The 16,275-nt window shown below is 39.0% G+C and overlaps 1 protein-coding gene across 1 annotated transcript in view; it reads left to right on the top strand.

Moving 5' to 3' along the window:
- AFMID (arylformamidase) overlaps positions 1-15,931 on the top strand; it is a 39,803-nt gene extending 23,872 nt beyond the window's left edge. Inside the window, exons 7-11 of the mRNA XM_075215210.1 lie at positions 5,461-5,558; positions 6,625-6,703; positions 10,897-11,032; positions 11,355-11,459; positions 13,637-15,931. Of these exons, the coding sequence (XP_075071311.1) occupies positions 5,461-5,558; positions 6,625-6,703; positions 10,897-11,032; positions 11,355-11,459; positions 13,637-13,696 (478 nt within the window). The 3' untranslated portion in view covers positions 13,697-15,931. The remainder of the gene's footprint in view (positions 1-5,460; positions 5,559-6,624; positions 6,704-10,896; positions 11,033-11,354; positions 11,460-13,636) is intronic.
- Positions 15,932-16,275: the final 344 nt, after the last annotated feature.

Raw genomic sequence — 16,275 nt, 5'->3', positions numbered from 1 at the left:
TTGCTTGAGACAAGGGAGCCACTGGGGAACAAGGGCTAAATAGTAGGGGAGGTATATGTGACGAAACGAGTTTGATAACACTTTAACCAGCCTGTCCATCGTTTCTCACATAATGTGGATTATAGCAAATACTTTTTTATAGCCCTTGCTTTTGTTTCCCATCTCAGAGTACAACTGCAGTGTCTAATTACATGTGGATAAGGGGACATTGTAGCTCATTGTAGATATGTATATTGTTTATTGTATATTGATGATGTGGCAGTGAGGTTGTTATTCATTGTCCTTAAAGTGAAGCCAGTTGGGTTATTTGTAGGGATCAGGTTGCAAGATACTGGTGAGGGGGAAGGCTAATTAGTATCCATTGTTCCCACAAGACTAGTCCAGACATGAAATCTAGCAGGGGAGTTTCTGTGTAAGTACAGCTCATCTCCACTCCCCTCTCAATCCCCCCTAGTCCAGCACTCACCAATGTTTAACAAGGAGAGGCCCAGGGGTTTGCCCAGGGAGGGGAAAAGACTGTGGAAATTTGACCTTAGATATAAGGAGAAACTCCAGGGGGAGGGGATATTCATTGTGGGATTTGATTCATGGAAGATGCAATGTAGCTGGTTTTGGAGTTTTCGTTCTCTACAAATGGAATACAGCTGTAGCTAAGAGAAGAACTCCATGGGTCTTTAAGTTAGGCCATCCAGGTGACTGTAGTTCCTTAAGATAGTGGGGTAAGGGACAGATTATGTAGAAAACCTGTCTGGCATTTATTTACTGTGTACATAATAATCTAGTGATTGTTTTTAATAATGTTTACAATAAATGTATTGTTTTACTTTCTGACTGCATTTGCCCGAGTGACTAATAAGAATCTTAGAATGTACTGGATAGGTGTCCCTGGCCTAGGAAGGAACCCATGGGTGGCCAGCCAGAGGGAAGTGAGTAGAATAGGGCCACAAATCCCGGTATCTTCACAGTATACAAGAGGAAATGGGTAACTTTCGGGAGATATGCTAAGGGCTGGGGAGCACTGTGAGTAATTCAAGATCTGTTCTCGTGGGAAAACTTGTTGTTTTTGTTTTTTTTTGCCAATTGTATGAAATATGTGGGAAGCTATGAAAGATCTTATTAAAGAAACACCTTTATGAAGGAATGTAATCAGAATTGCGTGATTCGAAAAAAGGGCTGATGTTCTATAAGTTACTTGACTCTGCTTGTTTAATTTTCTGAAGTGCCATCCTAAGATATATGGGGCATAGTCTATCATGTACTTTAAATTAAGAGGGGCAGATTCAATTCCGCCATGTTAGTCTAGGATTAACGTGGCGTTAATACCTTTAATACGGTAATTATAAGCCAGAATTTTACTCGTGGCCCCGAGAGGTACGAGGCAAAAATCAGCGGTAAAATTACCGTATTAACGGTAATACTGTGCACTTTTACCGTACTAACGGTAATAGTGCCGCTAAGGACGTTAAAAGTCACAAGGATTTATGTCACTAAATTAATACACAAGACTGAAGGCTTATCTTTTTAAAAACTTAAACTATGTTATTCTTAACATAAAATATAAATTTATCAAAATGATAAAAGGAAATGACGTACTGTAAAGTAAGAGGAAAATGTATAGGGGAATGACCTTTTTAACATAATGCAAGAAGCACCTTTTCTTTTTGTCCGATTCTCTTTGTAGCTCTATCTCCTTATTGGTTGTCACAGACCTTATAGAACATAATGCACTTTGGTAATGTGAAAAATACAACCAGTAAAGTAGGAGATGGCTGATAATATTTAGTTCTTCAGTAAATTGCCTGTTCACCAGAACAGTCAGTGAAATTAAAACGCAGTTTGATATGGGAGCATTACAGCTGCTATGTACTGAAGGAATAACCCTCTCTAGCCATCACCAGTGTCACTTCTCTCCTTCTCATATAAGCTGCTTTCAAAGCATGTTCATGTAGAGTTATCGACCTATATTTCCTCAAATCCTCTATCAATCTACAATCTAGTTTCCTCTCTCCTAACGTCACAGAAACAGCCATTAGAATGACCTACTCAATGCTATATCCGAGTGTCACTACTCCATACTTTTCTATTCCATGTATACACAGCCTTTTACAATCGATCACTCTCTGCTATTCCAACCTGTCTCTTCTTTGGGACTTCTTTGGGACTATTGCACTATTTTGGCTCTCCACCTGTCTCTGCAACTAGTTCTTTAATATATCACATTCCAGCTCTGCATCCTCTCCTTGTTCTCTCTCTGTCAATGTACCACATATTCATCTAGACATATTTTCTTGGTTACATTATCCACTACTTCCAATTTCAGCATTATCTATAGGCTGATGACAAATCAATCTCTTGGTTCCTGATCTTATCATCTCTACTCGTACATCTTCCTGATTACCTTGCTGTACTTGGTTACATGTACAGGGTTAAAACTGAATTCCTTATTTTTTAAATCTGTTCCTTTGCCTGGTACAACAGTCACTGTGGGTAACATTCCAATCTCTTTTGTTCTGCAAGTCTGCTGCTACATTGTAATTTTTAACTCTTTCCCCTTATTCACTGCCAACAAAATACATATATGAATAGTACATGCTCTAGTCATATCCAGATGATTGGAACCCCCTCCTCTGTGGTCTACCACTGAACAGATTAGCACTACTCCATCCCCTTTTCATGATGCTCATAAAAAGCTACACCTCTTGCCAGATTCCAGTATACAGATTCCATATCACAAACTCACCCCAAACAGAATGTCCGCTCCACACGTCTTTCTCTCTTCCTCTCTGACCACCTATTCTTACTTTCATCTCCAGGATTTGTTTCACGCTGCAACTATTCTCTCTAAGATGTCTTCCTCATGCTACCAGACACTCACAGATTCTCTACAGTTTTCAGTCACTCAAGGTGTCAATCAAATTCTTTATTCTTACAGATGAACACCAGGAAAGCTTGTTTAAAGTGGACCAGCATTATACAAGTCAAATAACAATACATTTATACACAGACAAATAGACAGTAGATGCGAGGGTAGAATAGTACAGACAGATCTAAACAGTGCATTAGCACAGAATAATAGACAAGATATAATTTTACAATTGGATTCAGACAAAAGACAATTGGTAGGTTATGCATAACAGTGGGGTAGCAAGTCATTAAGATTACAACAACTAATTATGATTTGTTGTTCCCCACATCAACCCTATATTTAAATCATGCTGCATACATCTAAAAAAACATTTTCAGAATACGTACATATCTCACACAAGACACTGCAAAAACTTTAGTTCATTGCAGTCATCATCTCTCACATAGACTATTGTAATTCCCTCCTTACTGGACTTCCCAAAATCAGACTTGAGCCCCTACAATCTATTTTGCATGCAGCAGCAAGATTGGTTTTCCTTGCAAATCATATTACATCTGCAGAGTCACTCTGTTAGTCTCTACACTGGTTGCCTGTTTTTCAAAGAATCCAATATAAAATTCTTCTACTAACATACAAGGCCATCAACAAAATTGCACCAACATACATCTCCTCACTTGTCTCAAAATATCTCCCAACTCGACACCTCCGTTCTGCACAAGATCTGCGTCTCTCTTCTACTCTCATCACTTTCTCCCATTCTCGGTTACAGGACTTTTTTCAGGCTGCACCAACTTTTGGAGTTCCCTCCCTCGAACCACAAGACTTTGCTCTAGTCTTCAAACCTTTAAGCATTCTCTGAAAACCCACCTCTTCAGACAAACTTATAGTATTTCTCTACCACCCTCTTAATCTCCCTAGGTTACCCTATTACCAGGGTAACACAGTTAACACAAGACAACAACCCTCTGACCAACATAGTTGTGTGGCTGAGCATACAGCCCACTAAATTCTTTGTAACCTTTGCATTTTAGCTGGACAAATATTCAATATGATGTAGCACTTACCCTTGTGTATCAAACCATTGCCCCTTAGATTATAAACTTGCGAGCACTTGATGATGATGCCGATTATAGTATTGGTGAGGTCCAGGGGGGCGATAGATGACAACAACACACATAGAGAATGGGTTAAATATCCTAACAGTATGTACTTCTAAAGATGTGAAGGTGAGTGATGGGACATTTGGTAGCACTGTGAATGTGCACTATGGGGAGAGAAGTAGTCCAACCCCACCTCCTTGTCTGCCTCCAGGTCTGGGGCTGCAGGTGAGGCAGTGTCTGATTGCGTGAGCCATGTTTCTGTTATTGCCATAAGGTTGAGGTTGTTTGAGAGGAAGAGGTCATGTATGGAGGTAAGTTTGTTACAAACAGACGTGCATTCCAAAGGGCACATCTAAAGGACTTTGGAAGAGAGGGGAGACAGGTGATGTGTTCGAGGTTTGCTGGATTTTGGTAGCGTTCAGATATATGTGTGTGGGAGAAGTGAGGGGGACCTGGATTAGGTGATATATCACCAGCTAATAGAAGCAGGGAGGAAGAAAGATAGGAAAGATGATTGTAAGATGTGTGTCCTTTTAGTTTCTGCCGACAGGGTGAGGCTGTTTTAACTATTGAATTTAAATAGGACAACAGTTCATGAGTATTAACTAGAGATAAGTGAAGTAATGAAGGGCAATGTGGACAAATAGGGATGATATAGTCCTAAATATAATGCCATGAAAGGAGAGGAAGAAAATAATTTGCAACCATTGGTATTTGGAAGGAAAATAGCAGCAAATACAAAAATTAAAGAGATTTACCTAGCTGTACTGTCCTGTGCAAGCAGAAGCAGCAGAGTAAAACCTGAAGCAGATGTAGATTAGTTCTAGATGTCTTCAATTGTTGTTCAACGGTTGTTCAAGTGTCTTGTTTAACTGTATTTTCTAAACACTTTGTGAGAAAAATACTTAGGGCTAGATTTACTAAACTGCGGGTTTGAAAAAGTGGAGATGTTGCCTATAGCAACCAATCAGATTCTAGCTGTCATTTATTTAGTACATTCTGCAAAATGACAGCTAGAATCTGATTGGTTGCTATAGGCAACATCTCCACTTTTTCAAACCCGCAGTTTAGTAAATATACCCCCTAGTGTAGGAGCGGTCTATAGTAAATATAATGGAGCTCCAGATGCAATGATGCAACAAGGAATGAGGTGATATTTATCATGCCAAAATGACAGCTGAATTCCAGATGACAACTATCTCACCACTTATAATCAGCGTGAGGTTCCGGCTTGTGAAGTCAGTCAAGCCAGTTGATATAGCATGCATATGATAGTGCATATTAATGTGTTTTATTAATATGACTGGTCTGGTGCACAGATACCTCAGATATTTTCTTTTTACTGTTTCTGACATTACAACTCACCGATTTTAATGTTATCTTGTACAAACCATTGGTAGTTATATTATTATCTGACATGTATTACAAATGAATAAACATGACTTTTATATTATGATGTGTTAATGTGCCACATTGCTCTTTTGCGTTCGTCAGTGAGGTTTATCTCTGTGGTCACTCTGCCGGAGCTCACCTGGTAGCCATGGCTCTCTGCTCTGACTGGTTGGAATATGGGGTGACACCAGACATAAAAGGTCAGTGCTTATAGGAATAGGTAAGATGGTCTAGCACAGGATTTCTCAAATTCTTTTATTTTTTTACTCCTATGTGAAGGCAAATGTTTACTGTGTACCCCTAAAGTGTGTTAATATACACCAAATACCGCTTTATGTATACATTTATGCATTTAAATGTTTGAAGAGTACCTCTTCTTCAGTTTTGTTTTATATATATATATATATATATATATATATATATATATATATATATATATATCACAGATTTGATACAGAAGGCGCTAAGATACTACACCAGTATGTGAATATTATAGTCCAAAATCTTGTAATTGTTCCTTCTTATGTAACACTTCCCCTGTGCGGGCGGCTGCCAATCCTCCGTAGCAAGCGGTGTAGCAGGAAAAAATCTAAAAGTAAATGAGAGGAGGCGCACAATAGTGTAGTATGACAAGTCAATGGAGCCAGGTGAACCAAACCAGAAAAGGAACTAGACCACCAGAAATGAGTGAGCCAGAGCTTCCCACCAAGTGGGTATCACCAATATCTAAGATGGATAAGTAAAGCTCATAGACTGGAAAGTCACACACGGCCAAATGGCATTCATAAAGGTAGAAAAACAGGTCACACCAATAAAGATGTATGCGTACCAGAAGCCAATAGTTTAATGGCTTATCTGCAGGATGTCACGTAGGCTGTGAGGATATATTCAATCTTCAGCCACCCTTGGCTATCCCATAGGTTACCTCAATATACAGAAGTACACAGATGTAGTATCCAAAAAAATTCAAGTTTATTAAAAACAGTAGTAACTTACACATCCAGAAGCAGATGACAAGCCTATCTGATCAGAGATGGTAGTAGTAGCAGTAACTCAACGCGTTTCGTCTGTACAACAGACTTCATCAGGAGCAAACACAGATATATATATATATGTAGTTATTAACCAATATATGTTATACTTAACAGACTGAAGTACCCCTTGGACATAGCTGTACCCTTGGGGCACACACATCACAGGTTGAGAGCAAAGTATTTAAAATTTAGCTTTGGTTTGGACACTTCTGTTTTCCTGTGTCCTTTGCAGGAGCCATAATGGTTAGTGGAGTGTATGACCTACTCCCTCTCATACATACGTATGTCAATGATGCCATAAAGATGTCACAGTAAGTATGACATTATTAAAGACCTCACTATGATTAGGGCTGCAGGCTAATTGGGCAACAATGATAAGGAGACAACATGGAAATGATTTCATTTTGATTTTATTTACTTTTCCATTTTACCTTTCTTTAATTGTATTTTGTTTTGCTATCTTGTATTTACTGGTCATCTGTAATAAAGAATGGGGTGTTAAATGCTGCTGTAATATGTAACACTGTATTATGTAGCTGATTCAGGGCAGTTACAAAGTCTCCATTTAAATGTTCTTCTGAAAACATTGCTAACACTGGTCCAGAGTCACTTGCATACCTCAGAAATGCTTGTTTTAAAAGATACTTTATATCGTTGCAAAAGTAAAGAAGTATTTTAGCATTTGTTTTCCACTGGCCAGATTAGTCCATCAAGGTAGGGTGTAGGGGTGAAGCGGTGTTTGTCTCCTACATTCTCCATAGACTTTGGACTCTATTTGGAGTTAAAGATATTTTGCTTTATTGTGGAAAGTTAGTAGTAAGCCAGACCTCAGCCATATGAATAAATGCAGTTGTGCAAAGAAATAAGATTATTTGTACAGTAAACATAGCTATATCCACATTTTTATAGAAATCCATAGAAAAATATATAGAATGTAAATAAACTTTTGTATGTGGTAATGGAGCTATAATGCCTTTCTATCTATCAAAGTTCTCTCCTTTTGCAACTCTAGCACTTTGGTTTTGGTTGCCATGTGACCTTTATCAATAGTTTAATTTTCCACGTTTGTTGACCATTTCCTGCTAGCAAGAAATGATGTTCCTATAGCAGCTTGTTATTGAGTACACATGACTAGCTTTTCACTAAGGATGAGCGGGCTCGGATTCCGCTAATCCGAGCCCACCCGAACAGTGCGGATCCGACGGGATCCGAGCACTGTTCGGGAACTTCCGGGTGCCATCTTCATTCTCCCTGTGGGTAGTGTAGAGGGAGGTTGTTGAGAGATAGTGATACTGTGCTCTGTCCTGCTGATTATTTTAGTAAAGTGTGCTCTGTCCTGCTGATTATTTTAGTACAGTGTGCTCTGTCCTGCTGATTATTTTAGTACAGTGTGCTCTGTCCTGCTGATTATTTTAGTAAAGTGTGCTCTGTCCTGCTGATTATTTTAGTAAAGTGTGCTCTGTCCTGCTGATTATTTTAGTAAAGTGTGCTCTGTCCTGCTGATTATTTTAGTAAAGTGTGCTCTGTCCTGCTGATTATTTTAGTACAGTGTGCTCTGTCCTGCTGATTATTTTAGTACAGTGTGCTCTGTCCTGCTGATTATTTTAGTAAAGTGTGCTCTGTCCTGCTGATTATTTTAGTAAAGTGTGCTCTGTCCTGCTGATTATTTTAGTAAAGTGTGCTCTGTCTTGCTGATTATTTTAGTAAAGTGGTGCTTTGTCCTGCTGAGTCCAGTAGTACTTTGGCCAGTGCTCTGTCCTGCTGATTACAGTGGTGCTTTGGCCAATGTCTGTCCTGCTGAGTCCAGTGGTGCTTTTGTCCTGTATTTTTTTCTGCTAAGTCCATAGTAATTTGATAATTATCCCAAAATCTTAAAAAAATAAAAAAAAAAATAAAAAAAAAAATAAATTGAAAAAAATATAAAAAAATAATTTAAAAATTATAAAAAATATTATAGAGCAATATATTATTGCAGTCCCAAAAAATAGGTACTGCAATCTATATTACTACGTTCACTGTTTCTGCAGTCCCAAAAAATAGGAACTGCAATCTATATTACTACGTTCACTGTTTAAGCAGTCCCAAAAAATAGGAACTGCAATCAATATTACTACGTTCACTGTTTCTGCAGTCCCAAAAAATAGGAACTGCAATCAATATTACTACGTTCACTGTTTCTGCAGTCCAAAAAAATAGGAACTGCAATCAATATTACTACGTTCACTGTTTCTGCAGTCCCAAAAAATAGGAACACAATCTATATTACTACGTTTACTGTTTAAGCAGTCCAAAAAATAGGAACTGCAATCTATATTACTACGTTCACTGTTTAAGCAGTCCCAAAAAATAGGAACTGCAATCAATATTACTACGTTCACTGTTTCTGCAGTCCCAAAAAATAGGAACTGCAATCAATATTACTACGTTCACTGTTTCTGCAGTCCAAAAAAATAGGAACTGCAATCAATATTACTACGTTCACTGTTTCTGCAGTCCCAAAAAATAGGAACTGCAATCAATATTACTACGATCACTGTTTATGCAGTCCAAAAAAATAGGAACTGCAATCAATATTACTACGTTCACTGTTTCTGCAGTCCCAAAAAATAGGAACTGCAATCAATATTACTACGATCACTGTTTATGCAGTCCAAAAAAATAGGAACTGCAATCAATATTACTACGTTCACTGTTTCTGCAGTCCCAAAAAATAGGAACTGCAATCAATATTACTACTTTCACTGTTTAAGCAGTCCAAAAAATAGGAACTGCAATCAGTATTACTACTTTCACTGTTTAAGCAGTCCAAAAAATAGGAACTGCAATCTATATTACTACGTTCACTGTTTCAGTAGTCCCAAACTGTGTGTGGTTTAGGGGTACGCTCTCTTGTGCTGCATATAATGGAGTACAAAAATTTGGAGGATAAAGTAGGGAAAGATCAAGACCCACTTCCTCCTAATGCTGAAGCTGCTGCCACTAGTCATGACATAGACGATGAAATGCCATCAACGTCGTCTGCCAAGGGCGATGCCCAATCTCCTAGTAGAGGGCATGTAAAATCCAAAAGGCCAAAGTTCACTACAATTAGTAAAAAAAGAAAATTCAAATCATCAGAGGAGAAACGTAAACTTGCCAATATGCCATTTACGACACGGAGTGGCAAGGAACGGCTTAGGCCCTGGCCCGTGTTCATGACTAGTGGTTCAGCTTCACCCAAGGATCTAAGCCCTCCTCCTCCCCACCCCTCTAAAAAATTTAAGAGACTTAAGCTGTCATCAACAACACAGCAAACAACTCTGCCTTCTAGAGAGATGTCATCATAAATCCCCAAGGCGAGTCCAAGGGTGTTGGTGGTTGCGAAGCCTGACCTTCCCATCACTGTACGGGAAGAGGTGGCTCCTTCCACCATTTGCAGCACGCCCTCTGCATATGCTGGAAGGATCACCCACAGTCCAGTTACAGATTTGGCTAATGAAGGTGCGAATGTTGTACACCGGGAGGAGGATATTGATGTAGCTAGCGCTGAGGATGAACTTGAGGATGCTACATGAAAAACAATCAGTATTTAACTTATGTGCAAAACAGAAATCTAATTTGCACCCCTTGCAATGTAACATGGTTTTGTCCAGGAGACTGAAATAAGGATCCTCTTCATTTAAGATCCTTAATGAATCAGGCCCTAAATTCCCTAATATAGACACACACTCACACACAGACACAGACACAGACAGACAGAGAGGGAGACAGACAGACCAGTATGTTTTTGGAGTGTGGGAGGAAACTGGAGCACCCAGAGGAAACCCACGCAAACACAGAGAGAACATAGAAACTCCACACAGATAAGGCCATGGTCGGAATCGAACTCATGACCCCAGTGCTGTGAGGCAGAAGTGCTAACTACTAGGCCACTGTGCTGCCCCAAAAGCACTTCAGGAACATAAATCTCTTGTGTTACTGATGAGATAAGCTGAACAAAACACTGCTTTTCAGAAAACTATTTTTTTGTAAAATGATCTTTTAAAGAGCGATATAACATACTAATAATGTTCACTAAGGAATATCTCTGCTTATCTAACAACATGGTGCAAATATCTGAGATCTCATGTAACTGCTAGGGTTTATCTATTGCAGGTAATAAAGGGTGTATATATGTTGTGCTTTGGTAGTTGTACCCAAATTACCTCATTTTGGCCTGATCACACACAGAAAGCTAGGTTCTACAATTCTGGATATTTAGTGAAAGGGACAAATGATGAAATTGTAAGGTGCACCATACTTTCTCTTTGGCCAATAGCACCAAATACACTCTGGTGTATGAATGCACTGACCAGATTTTATACGCTATCTAAACAAAATCTGGCAGGATAGAGTGATCAGCTGTGTTCCACTTACATACTGATTTTATACCAATATGGTCTGCTGTATGCTAATGCTGTGTAGCCAGTTTTACACTAATAAAACCATGGATCTGATTGGTTGTTGTGTTTGTTTGATTTCACAGGGAGGTGGCCCTAAGGAACAGCCCCATACGATGTGTGACACAGATAGAGAGCAATGCAGAACCCTGTCACATGGTCATTGTGGTAGCAGAGCATGATTCTCCAGAGTTCCAGAGACAGTCACAGAACTTTTTCCAGGTAACTTTCAGTATGTCACCTGTCACCTGTATACAATAATAGGAACATGTGACAAAGTTGGCAGAATGCATTGCCCCCTTCCAGGTACATATTATATTATGTTTCCGGCTCACATGTCTTCTCATTTCCTAGCACAGTTCCAGTTGTTGCCAGTGAAAATGCATAACTTGGGATGATCATTTTCGCATAATTGAAACTCCTTATACACTAAAATTAACACAGTGGGCCTGATTCAAGTTGGATTGCAAAATGAGTGTAATTTCCGTGTTTAAAATGAGTATGCAACTTTTGCATTATTCATCACTCTCATTTTTCATTTTAGAGTCTGAAGACGTTAGGACTTAGTGTCTCCTACAAACGGGTAGATGGTACTGATCACTTTGATGTCATAGAGAGGTTAACCCAGGAAGATTATGTCCTGACTCAGGTAAGTTCTCTGCACACCTCAGGGAACTAATGTCACCTCCAGAATATCTGCACTTTCTATCTAGAGAAATTATAGATGTTTGTACATCTGAGAGTGTTTCTAATTGGGGTATCTCTAACTATACGCTTGTGAAGTAAAACAAGAGTAATGAGATGTATAGATGATGGATATCTCCTACATTAAGCTTAGTATCGCATTAAACCGCAGTCCCCATAATTCACTATGTGGATCGCCATCTGAAGAAGGCGTTCTGCCCTATAGAGAGAGCAATGCAGAAGAGGGATCTTCGGAGCCAGTTCGATCAAGAATGGCAAAAGTGGCTGTTGAAATTGGCACACTGTAGACAGCTTTCATGTCTCTTGTTGATCGCGCATGTATTTTTCATGTGCAGTTCTCTTGATATTCTCTCTTCCATATACTTCCAACATTCTTTTCACATTTACTGTGAACAAGTAAATCTTCATGTATCTTGAGTGCCTTACACTGGCTACTTAAGTGTTATCTATGTAATATATATAATATACCTTTGCTATTAATGCAGGAGGTTATAACAATTATTGAATTGCAAAATGTTACTGTTTCAAATCCATGCTATTTGTTTTCCCTTACACAGACACCTATACTTCTAGTCCAGTAATGGGCAACAGGCAGATCTATGGCTCGATGCGGCCCCCAACTCTGCTTTATTGTCTATTTTTGTTGTAGCTTGTAACACTTGTTTAAAATGCCTTTGATATGTTATACAGATAGGTGTCTCTTTCTTTGATTAAATGTATTGTTTTAACTTATTACTGAGATTAAGGATAATGTGTGGCCATACATGTGGCCCCTGAAAGGTATCAGGATGCCTACCACTGCTCTAGTCTATGGTGAGAGCTGTAGCTAGGCTCATTCCTTTGCTACTGTTCCTTCCCCGCTCCTCTCTGCCCTTCCTCTCATTGGAACCCTCTCTAGCTCTGAGAATTAAAGCTAAAAGCATTATGATGACTTAGAAAGACATTCACTTTCTGCCCTCTACTGCATATGTAGCCCCATTTTCAATTAGACTCTGAATTGTTCTACCTAAATATTGCTTTTTCTTCATTCTCATGACCTTATTTCTTATGTAGATTTCTAATGCAAATACTTAAGGAATCTCTCTAGGCCTGCACTTCCAGATGTTTAATTCACTTCCATTCTCCATCAGACTACTCCACTATTTCCAACTATTTCCATCATTACCCATCTTTTTCCATCCCAGTCATGTTAGTTTCATCTAATCTGGCTTCTGACCACTCTCATGTATGTCTCCCAACATAACTATATACACTCAAGATAACTTGGTATCGGCTCTGAGTATCCTATGCGTTACCTTGCTAAATTGACCCCTGCCATCCTCTCTTATAAGACAGACATGTTCAAATGATACTCTCCTCCAACTTTACAGCCTTGAGTATTTTCCTAAAGAAGCTTCTTTCTTTCCTTCTCACATTTCCTACACACTCAGCTGGTGTACATTATATTGACTGCCCCACTACTTTACACCTTTTTGGGGTATATTCTATGTTATACTGCTATTTTTCAACCTCTTAGTCTGCTGATGAGTAAACAGTGGGTGTGATTCAGTTACCACCACAATACAATGACAATTTTACAGACTAAATGTATATGTAGTGTTTTTATTTATTTTATTCTGAGTGAGCACTACACATTAAAATTAGTAAGAAATGACCCTATATGAAGAAAAACATCTATTTTCTTAACAAATCACAGAAAAAATAACTTTAATGACTAAAATATGACCAAAAAAAGACTTTTCAATAAAACATGGAATAAAGTTATATAATCATACCACCATAGACATTTTTTAAAGACCATATTCGGATTCCTCCACTATGCTCTGCTCTCAGGTATGACAAGCTGTGCAAGTAGATCTCTTTTCATAAATATCCTAGGTCCTGCCAACCTAACCATAGCTCACATTTCATCTCATCGCTGCCATTTTCGTTTTACAAGGTCTCTTAAGTTGAACTCTACATCACTTATCCTGTACCTTTGTGGCAGTGTGTGTTAGTCGCTACAATGGCTTACGTGTTGTATGGTGCCACATGATATGTCTGGTGTTTTAGAAATATGGTAGTTATGGTAAAACTTCTATAATCTTTTGTTATATGACAATACCTTCCTTTTATTCACAGCTCATCCTAAAGATGATCTTGAAAAGCGATGCAGATCAGAACAATGAGCCCTGTTTATGAGGAGCTAGCTGGGTAGAAAACCATGGTGTTCAGCTGGGAACAGATTTTATACAATAAAATAAAGACTCATTTTTTTCTCATAGTGAAATGACAATGCTATACACCAATCAGCCACATTAAAACTACTGACAAGTGAAGTGAATAACATTGATTATCTTGCTACAATGTCAAGGAGTGGGATATATTAGGCAGCAAGTGAACAGTCAGTTCTTTAAGTTGATGTGTTGTAATCAGAACAAATGGGCAAGCGTAAGGATCTAAACGACTTTGACAAGGGACAAATTGTGACGACTGTGTCAGAGCATCTCCAAAACAGCAGGTCTTGTGGGGTGTTTCCAGTATGCAGTAGTTAGTACCTACCAAACGTGGTCCAAGGAAGGACAACTGGTGAACCTGCGACAGGGTCATGGGCACCCAAGGCTCACTGATGCGTGCGGGGAGCAAAGGCTAGCCTGTTTGGTCCAATCCCACAGAGGAGCTAATGTAACTCAAATTGCTGAAAAATTTAATGCTGGCTATGATAGGTCTCAGAACAGACAGTGCGTCATCATGATCATCATTTATTTATAAAGCGCTAGCAAATTCCGTAGCGCTTTACAATTCATAACAAAGTAATAAAACAATACTAGGGTAATACATACAGACATAGAAGAGGGTCCTGCTCGCAAGCTTACAGTCTATGCATCACAGTCAGAGTGCCCATGCTAACCCCTGTTCACCTCCAAAAGCGCCTACAGTGAGCAGATGAGCACCAAAATTGGACCATGGAGCAATGGAGGAAGCTGGCCTGGTCTGATGAACCACATTGTGTTTGACATCATGTGGACAGCCCAGTGTGTCATTTATCTAGGGAACAGATGGCACCAGGATGCACTATGGGAGAAAGTCAAGCCGATGGGGGCAGTGTTATGCTCTGAGCAATGTTCTGCTGGGAATCCTTGGGTCCTGGCATTCATGTGGATGTTACTTTAACACAAACCACCTACCTAAACATTATTGCAGACCAAGTACATTCCTCCATGGCAACGGTATACCCTGATGGCAGTGGCCTCTTTCAGCAGGATAATGCGCCCTGCTACATTGCAAAAATTGTTCAGGAATGGTTTGAGGAACATGACAAAGAGTTCAAGGTGTTGAATTGGCCTCCAAATTCCCCAGATCTCAATCCAATCGAGCATCTGTGGGATGTGCTGGAAAAACAAGTCTGAGCCATGGAGGCCCCACCTCGCAACTTACGGAACTTAAAGAATCTGCTGATAATTTCTTGGTGCCAGATACCACAGGACACCTTCAAAGGTCTAGTGGAGTCCATGAATCGATGGGTCAGAGCTGTTTTGGCTGCATGAGGGGGACCTACATAATATTAGGATTTATATCCTATATTATATAGTGGTTTACATGTTGTGGTTGATTGGTGTATGTGCTATGTATTTGCTTAGCTTTACATCAAACCTATTTTCGTGAATGTTCCTTTATATATTTTTCCATTGTTCTTACCTGGAGATATTGTTTGATAAAGCCATGAAAGCATTATGCCGCTTGTCCAGATAATTTGGTTTTGTTAATTTGGGTAATTCATCATCTGACCTTTTTAGAGCATCCAATTTGACCACCTACACCTAATTGGACGTTAATCCCAGTGCTCTTTCTGGATGGTAGGATCGGCCCTTCAGTTGCTGGCTTAATTTATGTTCATATATTTTTTTTAATTTGCTAAAATTTTTAACAGAATGCAGTGAAATATTTTTTCTTAAGGTTTAATTAGTGCAGATCAATAGCCTGGTTACCTCAGTGGCATTTATATAATTCAATAGAGAGACCAGCCCGTCTGCTTACAGACAACAGAGAGCTGGCCAAGGAATCTGCAACTCATGTTGGCAGACTCGTTTATTGGAATAGGAGTATTATACTGGAAATTATTAACAGGGTTAATATTTAAGAGGGGTGTGCCCTTCAGGCACATGAATCACACAGTGCCAGTAATATTACCCTTTATATACAGTTTGCCAAACTATTGTGCAGAACTTTACAGAGAATACATTCACAGTCCCTGCCCCAGTTGAACTTACAGTCTAAATACACACACGTCAGTTTTGTCATAAGTGAATTAACCTATTGTAGGTTTTTGGACTGTGAGAGGAAACCAGAGCACCCTGGAGAAACCTACATGAACAAAAGGAAACAAGACAAACTCCTTACAGATGGTGTTCTGGTTGCAATGGTTACAATATACTGTAAAATCAACTGTTTTAATGCAGAACATTTAAAAAACAGAATTTGGTTCCATATCAAAGAAAGCCCTTACGTAGCTGTTTTTTTAACTGCTGAGGAAAATAGTCTAAAATATGGAATAATGCACACCTTGGGCAAAATGACTGTCTCTATTCATTATTGTCCATTTGAAAATGTTTTCTTTCTTATAATTATTGCAGTCACAAATTATGCATATTAGTTCTGCCGAATGTGGATGCAAGATTGTTGTGTTACGTGTGTATTTTGATTTGCACGTATCTCAAGATGTGTTGAACTCAAAACACAGCAGTATTTCTACATCAAGCGTACAAATGTGTGTACTTAGG

Source organism: Mixophyes fleayi, chromosome 6, assembly GCF_038048845.1.
Source record: "Mixophyes fleayi isolate aMixFle1 chromosome 6, aMixFle1.hap1, whole genome shotgun sequence".
Taxonomy (NCBI): Eukaryota; Metazoa; Chordata; class Amphibia; order Anura; family Limnodynastidae; genus Mixophyes; species Mixophyes fleayi.
This window is presented reverse-complemented; position numbering and strand designations above follow the sequence as displayed.